The 10,835-nt window shown below is 39.3% G+C and overlaps 1 protein-coding gene across 1 annotated transcript in view; it reads left to right on the forward strand.

Moving 5' to 3' along the window:
* pnpla2 (patatin-like phospholipase domain containing 2) overlaps positions 1-8,674 on the forward strand; it is a 12,343-nt gene extending 3,669 nt beyond the window's left edge. Inside the window, exons 4-9 of the mRNA XM_088996674.1 lie at positions 1,440-1,649; positions 1,732-1,792; positions 2,776-2,970; positions 3,126-3,258; positions 3,385-3,507; positions 7,432-8,674. Coding sequence (XP_088852800.1) covers positions 1,440-1,649; positions 1,732-1,792; positions 2,776-2,970; positions 3,126-3,258; positions 3,385-3,507; positions 7,432-7,792 — 1,083 coding nt within the window. The 3' untranslated portion in view covers positions 7,793-8,674. The remainder of the gene's footprint in view (positions 1-1,439; positions 1,650-1,731; positions 1,793-2,775; positions 2,971-3,125; positions 3,259-3,384; positions 3,508-7,431) is intronic.
* Positions 8,675-10,835: the final 2,161 nt, after the last annotated feature.

The raw sequence follows: 10,835 nt of genomic DNA on the forward strand, positions 1-10,835 counted from the left end.
TATCATCAAGCCATACGTTGAAAGTGTTTTTGTGGTTGGATATGATTGTGTTGAAACAAAACTAGAGGATTAGTTTCTCATTAATGGGCATATTTGAACTTTTGTCCTTCTCTGGACACTGTCACACTCACTCAGCAGCACTGGGGTCTTCTACGAAAAGTTATTATGTAATGGTAGCTCCCAGGAATGCTTCTCTCTGTGGCCTTTGCAATGGATTTTGGCAAGATCACACATGCTTGTGTGTACATAGGGTTTGTGACGACCATTTGAGGGTGGCAGTGTCAGTTGTGAGTGCACTAGCTTGAACATTTCGCGTCATTTTGTCCTCCCCTACCTTCTGTGGAAGAAATCAGCTGACAGTTACGACTTGTTTATCTGATCAGCTTTTCCAATAAAAGCATTTGTTATTAGAGGAAAATGCATTAAAGCAAGTTAGTTTTCCTTCATAAATAAACAAATAAAATATATTACTTTTTGTTTTGGGGAGTTGCTTGTTCTGTAGCCACAAGGGGACACGAGCCAGTGTCTTCTTGTCCCAGTCCCAAGGCTGGATAAATACAGAGGGTTGTGTCAGGAAGGGCATCTGACGTAAAAGCTTGGCCAAAACAAACATGTGAATCAAACCTCTGAAGATGGAGGACACTGATTTGCTGTGGCGACCCCTTGAAGGGAAAAGCTGAAAGGAAAAGAAGACTTATTATTTTGGGGAGGACATTTGCAAATAGTATCAAGGCAAGTCACCTGAAAGTTACAGAAGATTGCTGACGGAGGAGAAGGAGATACTACTTAATATGTCCTTTTGTACCCAACCACCTCCGCCTTCTTAGGATATCATTCAAAGTAAACATGTAACTTGTCCATGCAGTACAACACATCCCAGAACTTGAAAACAATACCAGTTGAAAACGAGACGACAAAGAGAGAGAGACAGAGACATCGGATCGATTTCCTGAGAAATAATCTGTGTTGATAGATGAAATCAATTACATTCCTTGTCATTTCAAAGGGAAAACAAATAAATTCAATTGCACATGATGGTGTGGAAGAGCGGAGCACAGTGATCGATTAATTAGCATGTCTGCCTCACAATTCTAAAGTTCGTGATTTGAATCTTGGCTATGACTTTACACTGTGCATTGGTTGTTTGTCTCTCTGTGCACTGCAATTGAGTGGTGTCAAATCCAGAGTTGATCCCGCCTCTCGGCCAAAGTCATCTGGGATAGACTCCACCTGTGACCATAAAACAATTGCCATATTTTCCGAGTTGCTTATGAGAAATTGTATCGGCTCAACAGTGTTCGCAAATTTTTTTTTTTTTTTTTTGTAAATAACACCAGCCAAAGTGCATAACATCACTTCAATAACGTCAGATTATAACTTTCCAGACCATTGATTCACTATTTCTTGGATCCTAACCTCTCTGTTTTTGTTTTATAAAGCGATACGTCGATGGGGGAATCTCTGACAACTTGCCTCATTACGAGCTGAAAAACACAATCACGGTTTCCCCATTCTCTGGCGAGAGCGATATTTGTCCCAGAGACACCTCCACCAACATACATGAGCTGCGCTTCACCAATACCAGCATCCAGTTCACCCTCACCAACCTGTACAGAATTTCCCGGGCACTTTTCCCACCAGATCCAATGGTAAAGTCATTTGACAGCGCAATCTACCATTTTGACTGATTTCAGGAACTGCTCTGAAAGTGATGATTTTTGTTGTGTCTAGGTCATGAAAGCCATGTGTAAACAGGGATATAATGACGCGCTGCACTTCCTGAACAAGAATGGTAGGAACTGAATTCACTGAACTCATTCACTGCCATTCCCAAATTTATTCTGGGAATGAAAATATGACAAGGAGCGCCATTTCCGAATTTGTTCGGGTTTTAGTTCTTCAGCTGTTGTTAAAGCGCTATATAAATCAATATGTATCCACTGTATTGTCTTTTGTACAGCTGCCCCCATTTGAAGTTCAGATAACTCAAGACCAATATAACTTAGGAATTAACTCATTTTTTTCTGATATGAGATTTTTATTTATTTATCTATTTATTTTATTAATACAGATCAAATATTAAATAATACAAATCTTATAACCAGTGAATTGGTCAATTAATTTAAAAAAAAATAAAGAATGAAATGATTTCTTTTTTTTTGGTCCCCTAACACTCATTCACTGCCATTCCGGAATTTATTCAGGAATTGAAAAGCATGACGTGGAGCGTCATTCCCAAATTTGTTCGACTTTTGTTTTTTTTCTTGGGCGGGTGCGTTTCAAGCTTAGGTCAGACCTCAGGCAATGTTTTTCCCCACAAGGGGCAGCATTTACCTTTTGTACAGCCGTCCCTACTTTCAATCCAGATAACCCTACAACCAAGTAAGCTCAAAATAACCTTTTTTCCTTACGCTGCAAGTTTATGTAGTCCTAAAAGTCAATATTCTCTGGGTCCTGGAATTTGAGTGAAAATGACAAAAATCCTGGCAGTGGAGTGTACATATTTTTGCACATCGTCTGGCAGTGAATGAGTTAATTTTTCATGATGTACTTTTTCCCTATCTATTGGTTCTGCTCTGCTAACAATACAATACAATACAATACAATACAATACAATACAATACAATACAATACAATACATATTGATTTACTGATTTGCTGTGGCGACCCCTTGAAGGGAAAAGCCGAAAGGAAAAGAAGACATATTGATTTATATAGCGCTTTAACAACAGCTTTGACCTATGTGAAATGAATATCTATTTTATTTCTATCCAGGATTGCTCAATTTCAACAACCCTCACATTGACAGAGACTTCCTGGGAAACAAAGAAAAACATGAGGATCAAGCTGATGCTGATGCCAAAGGTGTTGCAGAGGATGAAACGTTGCAAATGGATGATGAACCATTGACTGTTCATCCCTCAAAAGAGGAGCACATCATTGTCCACCTTCCACCCACTCTGCACAAAGGTAACACCAGGTCATCGTGCATATGTCCTAAATGAATATATAATAGAATATTGTGGCCAATGAAATCAGTTGCGTTGGCGGCTCTTTTGGGTAATTTTATTTACGGTAGAGTGTTTGGCTGTTAGCATCATGTGCCTCTTTGCTTCCCTCTGTAGCCCTAATTGAAGCCTGCACGGAGCGAAGGAGCTTGGTGCAGTCGCTTAGCAACCTGCTTCCTTTCAGGATGGCATCTGCCATGATGCTCCCCTACACTCTCCCTCTTGAGTCTGCTCTGTCTTTGACTCTCAGGTACTGGTACAGCACATTTGGACTCACTGATTCATGTTCTGCGATAATTCCATGAAGAATCTATTTGTTCGGTCTTTCTGAGGAAGTATTTATTCATATTTTTCTGCGTGTGGATGTGATACGTAGACTTTTCGAGTGGTTGCCAGATGTTCAGGAGGATGTCGGGTGGATTCAGGAGCAGTTGCTGAAAGTCCTCCAGCACGTGCTGCGCCAGGCCTCCAAAAGCATTACGCAGCATTTCTCTGCCCGGTAAGTGTCATTGTGATTGTGCTTGTGCGCAAGTGATATTAACCCATTCACTGCCAGACAAGTGCAAAAATGTGTCCATTCCAGGGCCACGGTTTGTGTCATTCTCATTTGAATTCCAGGACCCACAGAATATTGAGTTTCTGGACTACATAAACATTAAATGCAGTGCAAGAAACCTTAGACTCTCTTCTTTCATCAGAAAAGAGTTAATTCCTAAATTATATGGGTCTGCAGTTATATGAGCTTGAAATGAGGGCGGCTGTCCAAAATACAATGCAATACATACATATTGTTTTCTATAGCGCTTTAATAGCTGAAGCTGGAACAAAGTGCTAACGTGGACAAAAGGAAAATGCTGCCCCCTTGTGGAAAGGAAAAACATTGCCAAAGATCTGGCCAGCCCTTTATCTGCACCCAAGCAAGTAAAAACAAAACCCAAACTAATTTGGGAATGGCGCTCTGTCATATTTTCAATTCCCGAATAAATTTGTGAATGGCAGTTAATGAGTTAGTATGTAACATTTTGATGCAATAACTATCAATTAATGTGATTTTGAAAAGAGTGAAAATTAGTTCACTCTCATACCTTATATTATGGGAAGTCTGTTTATTCAGTCTACAAAAGTTGGGAAAGTACATAATTGGGGTCATTGCCCAAGAAAAAATACAGTGATACCTCAGCTCATGAACTTAATAGGTTCCAAGAAAGTGTGTGTAAGGCGAAAGGTTCGTCTGCCGAACATGTATTTCCCATAAGAAACCATTAAAAATGAGAATAATCCGTTCCCAGGACCCCATTAAACACAATTTTCGACTAAATAAGAAGAAAACTACACAAAATATACCATATTTTATGTATAATAAATGTGTGCTATTGTATTGTAATTAAACTAATAAACTGTACTGTATAATGAAGTCGTTTTATTTACCTTTGTGATGGTCGTTGATGCAGTTGCCTCTTGATGATTTCCGAGTTAAGTTGCCGTGCTGTCTCTGTAATAATACCCTCACTCACACTGTCCCCTGCTATCTGCTTTTCGTTAATCCAAATCAACAGAAGTTTTTCAACCTCTTCTATTGCCTGAGACCGTTGCTTAGACAACACAGAAACACACTTAGCCACACGTAGCAATGGTCGACTTAGAGCACCGAGACTGGGACGCTAAGTTACACAAACACACACGTCGTTCGTGTTTTTTGATGATCTCCTTCTTCTGCTCGACTGTAATTTTCTTTTGCGACCTCTTTGGCTTAACACTAGCCTGTGGTGGGGTCTTTTTCGGTCCCATAATAGCAAAAGTACTCCACTTGATAACACACCACTTCCGCACTCAAAGAAAGGGGGTGACGAAAACTAGTCCGCCATCCACCGTGGCGCTGTTTGACTGTATTGTTTGGTGTTCATCCGCCGAAAAGTAGTCCTCCAGCCACCGTGGCGCTGAGTGGTTTGGTTCGTCCACCAAAAACTAGTTCGTCAGCCAAGACCATATGCTAGCGAATTTAATGTTCACGAGGCAAAAAGTTTGTGAGCTAAAGCGTTTGTAAACTGAGGTATCACTGTATCTATTTTGTCTTTTTTCCCCTCTAATAATCAGTCGACAAAAGGAAATTCAAGTAAATGAAGAATATAGTTGGCCTTCTGAACATGATTATTGACATAACCCCAACAATTCATTCTCATTGAAGCGAGCAGAAAGTTCTATGATTAGCAGAATGCGCGCTTACAAGAACCAGGCAGTAGATGGCAATGAATGACCTTGGTTTTTGCAAGAACATATACATTCAAACCTCGGTTTTCGACCATAATCTGTTCCAGAAACCTGTTGGAAAACCGATTTGGTCGAAAACCGAAACAATGTAATCAATGTCTGCTTTTTTTTAATCGTGATCGAACAATACAAACACGCCTGCTCACAATGGAATGCTAGACGAGGCTAATGCGTCGATCACAATGAGACACGACTCGAGGAAGTGACGTATACGAAAGCGGTGGGTAAACAAGTGGAGAATTCAGTTTCGCTCAGTTTGGTCGAGAACTGATTTTCGGTTGTAAACCGAAGCATAAAAAAATGCAATTTTTGCTCGAAAACCGAATTGTTTGACAACTGGGACATTTGAAAACCGAGATTTGGCTGTATTTGGTGTAAGAAGCTCTAACATTTCCTTATGATCGGTCGGAAATTAATTAACTAATTTTGTAATGCTTTAAACGCTGATCCTTAAAGGACAACCGACACAATTTTTTTGTTTCCTAACTGACATCAGAAAAACGTTTTATAACATCTAAAATACCCAAAACATGCAGGCTGATGGTTTTAGTCAAATGCAAAACACCAGTAAAAAATGTGTCCCAAAACTACTTCAAAATGACCTAAGAAAGTTTCAGTTTCAGAAGGTCCCGCCCCCTTGTTTGTGACGTCACGCTAGTACGTCTAGAATCAAAACAATGGCTTCAGATTGCTTTCTTGCTCGAGAATGATTCAAATAGTTCTGAAGAGGAAAGCATACATGTTTGCAATCGATTAAAGATGTCCTTCCGTCTCATTTTGAGGCGTCTGGGCTCCAATGTAGCGCCCAGAAAATGGACTAGATGGCGCCCAAACTCTGTTGGAAATGGGCTGATTTGTCTGCTGGGAATTTGTGTCAACTAGTATCAAATAGTAGTCTTGGTGCAACACACAACGATTCACCATTGCGTTATTTATGTGTTTTCCATCTAATTTCGCCATCAACAACGGATCAACACGAAGTTTTCAGACCAAACAAAGTACCCAAAATGTATTGTGTGTCGCTTTCTCTGTCAGTGATGATACCTACCGTGACGTCACGGTAGGTATCGTCACCAACTCAAAAACAAGACTTCCTGAATATTCAGCGCGAGTCTTAAAACATAGAATATAGCTATATGCGGTGGAATCTTTGTAAAATACGTATGCTCAGTAGAAGTCATTTGAAGTGATTTGACAAATTATGGACATAACTTGTACGGAGGCATTGTTTGTCCTTTAAAGGACAACCGACATCACTTTTTGGTTTCTTAACTGACATCAGAAAAACGTTTTATAGCATCTAAAATACCCAAAACACGCAGTATGATATTTTTATTCAAATGCAAAACACCAATAAAAACGACTTAATTTGTCCAAAATCTGCAAAAACATTGAGCTGCCAATTGGGCATTTTCAGAAAGTCCCGCCCCCAGTTCGTGACGTCACGCCAAGACGTCTTGCATTGCTGGAGAATCAAAACAATGGCTTCAGATTCGGAGAATATGCTTTCTTGTTACATATCCAGTTATGAATATGATTCAAATAGTTCTGAAGAGGAAAGCATACATGTTTGCAATCGATTAAAGAATTTATTCCGTGCCATTATGAGGCAACATTGAGAGGAAATCTCTCACCGAAAAAGAGGCACAAAATGGCGACCTCCTGTGGCCACCTCCGTTTCCACAGGCTGATAAATTCCTTATATGGAGCTTGGACGCCCTCTTCTGGCGGCTTTTGGGTGCAACACGAGGTCCCCAGACCAAACAAGTACAGCAAAATGCATTGATGTGATGGAAGGACCGCTACAATGCTTCTTTTTTTGGTCAGTGACGTTCCTTTCATGACGTCACGTATGGATTCGTCACCAACTCAAAAACAAGACTTCCTGAATATTCAGCGCCAGTCTTAAAACGTAAAATATAGCTATATGCGGTGGAATCTTATTAAAATACGCTCAGTAGAAGTCATTTGAAGCCATTTTACAAATTATGGACACAACTTGTCCAGAGACGTCGGTTGTCCTTTAAGTAAACAAGTTAATTGGGAACACGCAGGTGCTTGTTCTTGCATGATGCTGACTCATTTAATGTTCAAAACAGTGGATTAAACCAGGTTTAAAAATTCTGACTCCACTTATTCTGTCTATATACTTTAGATTCTCCTGTCAACTGGAGCTGCACCACTGTCAGTCCCTCCCATCCCAGATCCGTTCCACCTGTTTGTATGCCACATGGGTGGGCAGCGGCACGCTTTCAATCCAGGACATCTTTATGCGTTTAGACCAGTACAAGCGACAACTGCTATCCGGAACCTTTTGCGTCAACATGGATCTGGGAGGATCTTTCCAAACGGGGTCTATGTCGGTGGACAATAGCTCTCCTCCCTACCTCCCCGCAGAAGACTTCCCAACGCACACAGGTGGTCTTAGTGACTCCAAAGATGCCAAGCGTCCCTTGGATTCAGACCTGCCACTTATTAATCCAGCTGCACATGAAACAAATTACTATCAGTTTTGAATATCTGTACAAAAAAGTTAATTTACCCCTCTTATCTTTTATTGTGATTATTCTTAATGGTAACGGTGTACTAATGCAGCCATTTATGTGCGTTGTATGCGATTCAAATAAGCCTGTCGCTACAATGTTCTCACACTCGCTCGCTGTTGATTTGCATCTGAAGGTCCAAGGCATTTATGTGTCGTCAGATACAAACTTGAATCATGAAGTACTGTAAACAACAACAAAAAAGCACTCTTTGGAAGTGGTGGAAGGAAGTGAGCGTTCTTTTTCTCGGAATATGGTTTGAGTTTAGGGTTGGAGTTTGGCTTTTTGCTTATGGTGTGTAACATCGTCGATTTGCGATGTTTGGTGCTCTTTTGAAACTGAAGGAAGGAAACGGTGAAGCCAACACTCAGCCTTTTGCAGGAAGTTACACCATACATTTAAAGCAACTGTCAATTCAGCAATATGATTTCAACACGCAACCATTCAAGTGTTTGTCTGCGTGTGATTGAATGTTGATTGATGCTCTCGTAGACTCTGTACACCTAACCGTGTTTTTAGCCATGATCTTACTTGACGACCGTGTACCATTGTTCGAAACACGATATAATAGATGTCGAGCTTTTAGTCGTATTTTAAAGTTCTGTTTACCTCAGGATATACCATGTGACCTGATTTCTACCTGATTATTAACCAAAGGATCGTCTTATTTACAAGACTTCATCATTGAATTTATTTTGTGATAGTTAATATATCTACTGTACGTTGTGTTGGGACTTCAACTTTTCATTGTGAGAAACGGTGTTACATCATTCTACTGTATTTAATGTGTCATTAAACCAATGGAATAGAAAACATTTTGTGACACACAAATAAACTGCTGTTGTTTACTCTTGACTCTTGTGTTGATACAATCCAGGAAAGCTGTGATTTAATATGAAGCGTGAACAATACACCCATAGTTCTAACCAAATTCCACTCATGGAGTTTTTACCAATATGAACCCAAAGAAGTTACAAATGTTCCAGTGATAATTCATAACTATAAACAACTGGAATAATGACAGTTTTGCATGCTTTGGAAGACATCTGAGGCAACAGTGCTGATACCAAAACAAATATAAATGAAACTGATTTTTATTTTCAAAATCAGAAAGCCTTTAATAGTTCCACAATGGGGAAATTTTCTATTCTTTTAAGGAATTTTAGCAGTTATGTTGATCCACTGCTGCACTGGTAAAAACGATATTTTGATCCTCTCCTCCTTCATCTAGAAGTGCTGCATGTCACAAAGAGGGTACAGCAAGTGCTGAAGAATGAATGACTGTGTCTTTGTGTTGTCATGTTATTTGTTATTTAGTTTATTTTTTTTTTTACTTCAAGATGGCGCCGCGAGAGTGGCTGCCTTTCCAGCAGCTCCTGTATTTTGTTTTTCTACTTCTTTTTTCCTTTCCTCTTCCTTTCATAACTTAGATGCTGTCAAATGTAAATTTCGCCACTGCGAGACGAATAAAATTGTTCGATTTGTTTCGATCTCAAACAAACTGTGGGTTCAAGTGAGCAGATGTATAGAAAACATACACTTATCTCAAAAAGATACACTGTCAGAAAAATTCTGAAACTCAGCTGGAAATGGTCATTGAAAAGGTTACATTAGGTCACCTCTAAAGGTTAGAATGCATTCTCGATTCATCCTGAAATTTCATCCATAAGTCAAATTTCATCACTATATTGTTTGGTTGTGTATACAGCAAATGTATAAGCTTTTTTCTAATTGCTATATATTTCTGAATTAATATGTTATTGTCATTGTAATTACAACATTTAAACACAAAATAGTGTATGTTTTCTTTTTTTTTTTTTTTTGACAACGTGTAACGTATTTCTTTCATTGATGAGCCTTAGATCAATGCCAATATTTGAGCTATTTCCACAAAGTGATTTATCACTCTCACAAATCGTTGCATAATTATCATCACAAGCTTATCTTGTTGTGCTTTCTTGCATCAGCGGTTAAACAATGAGTCACTGATAGGCTGAGGGAATCATGGTTGTAAACATGCTGATACTGCCACAATTCGAGGTGCAACACGCTCCTTGGGGTAGCCACAGTTCATTTGATAAATGGCTTCTGGGAAGTAGGAGACATTCATCTTTAAAACATTGGACATAACAGTAAACTGTGTGCCAAAAATCAAGCTCATGAGAACCAATCGAACAAATGTCTTCTTCATGTAACAAAGAGGGTACAGAAAGTGCTTAAGAATGAATGACTCTGTGTCTTTTGTGTTGTCATATTGTCTTTGTTCTGTCATATTATTTGTTATATTTAGTTTTTTACTACTTATTATTTAGTTTTTTACTACTTACTTACTTACTTTTGACTTCAAGACGGCGCCGCGAGAGTGGCTGCCTTTCCAGCAGCTCATGTATTTTGTTTTTTCTACTTTCATTCCTTTCATCACTTTGCTGCTGTGAAATGTAAATTTCTCAGGATGTATAATAAAAACGTAGGTCCGAGAAAATAAAACAATGTTTACAATGTGTTCGTATAGCAGATTGCCTTGACGCCTATTTGGGGTGAATTTAAAGATGGGCAGCTGTGGTCCTCAAAGGACACTCTACTCAACTGCATGTTTTTCGATGTTGCTCGACTCCATCACACCTGATTCAACGAATCAGTTCACTGACAAGCTTTGCAGAAGCCTGATAATGATGAGCACCATTACAATCTGGTGTGTACGAGGAGGTAAACATCTTCTAAAATCAGAATCAGAAAGCCTTTAATCTTCCCACAATGGGGAAATTTGCAGTCCACAGCAGCAATTTGAAACCATGCAGGATAATGACCTTCGAGGAACAGAATTGTTCATCTTTGGACAAATCAGTGGCACGTTAAATGGTAGCTGGCGTGTGCTGACTCCCATTTCACTCAAGCTTGAATTTGATTGATATACTGTGAACTGTGTTTTGTTTCAAATAGAAAACATTTTGCTCGATCAATTCTGAGCGTATTATTTTCACGACGCATATCCATAGCCCTTTATTCGATATAAGAT

This window comes from Hippocampus bargibanti, linkage group LG05 (genome assembly GCF_051943395.1).
Source record: "Hippocampus bargibanti isolate YZ-2025 linkage group LG05, ASM5194339v1, whole genome shotgun sequence".
NCBI lineage: Eukaryota > Metazoa > Chordata > Actinopteri > Syngnathiformes > Syngnathidae > Hippocampus > Hippocampus bargibanti.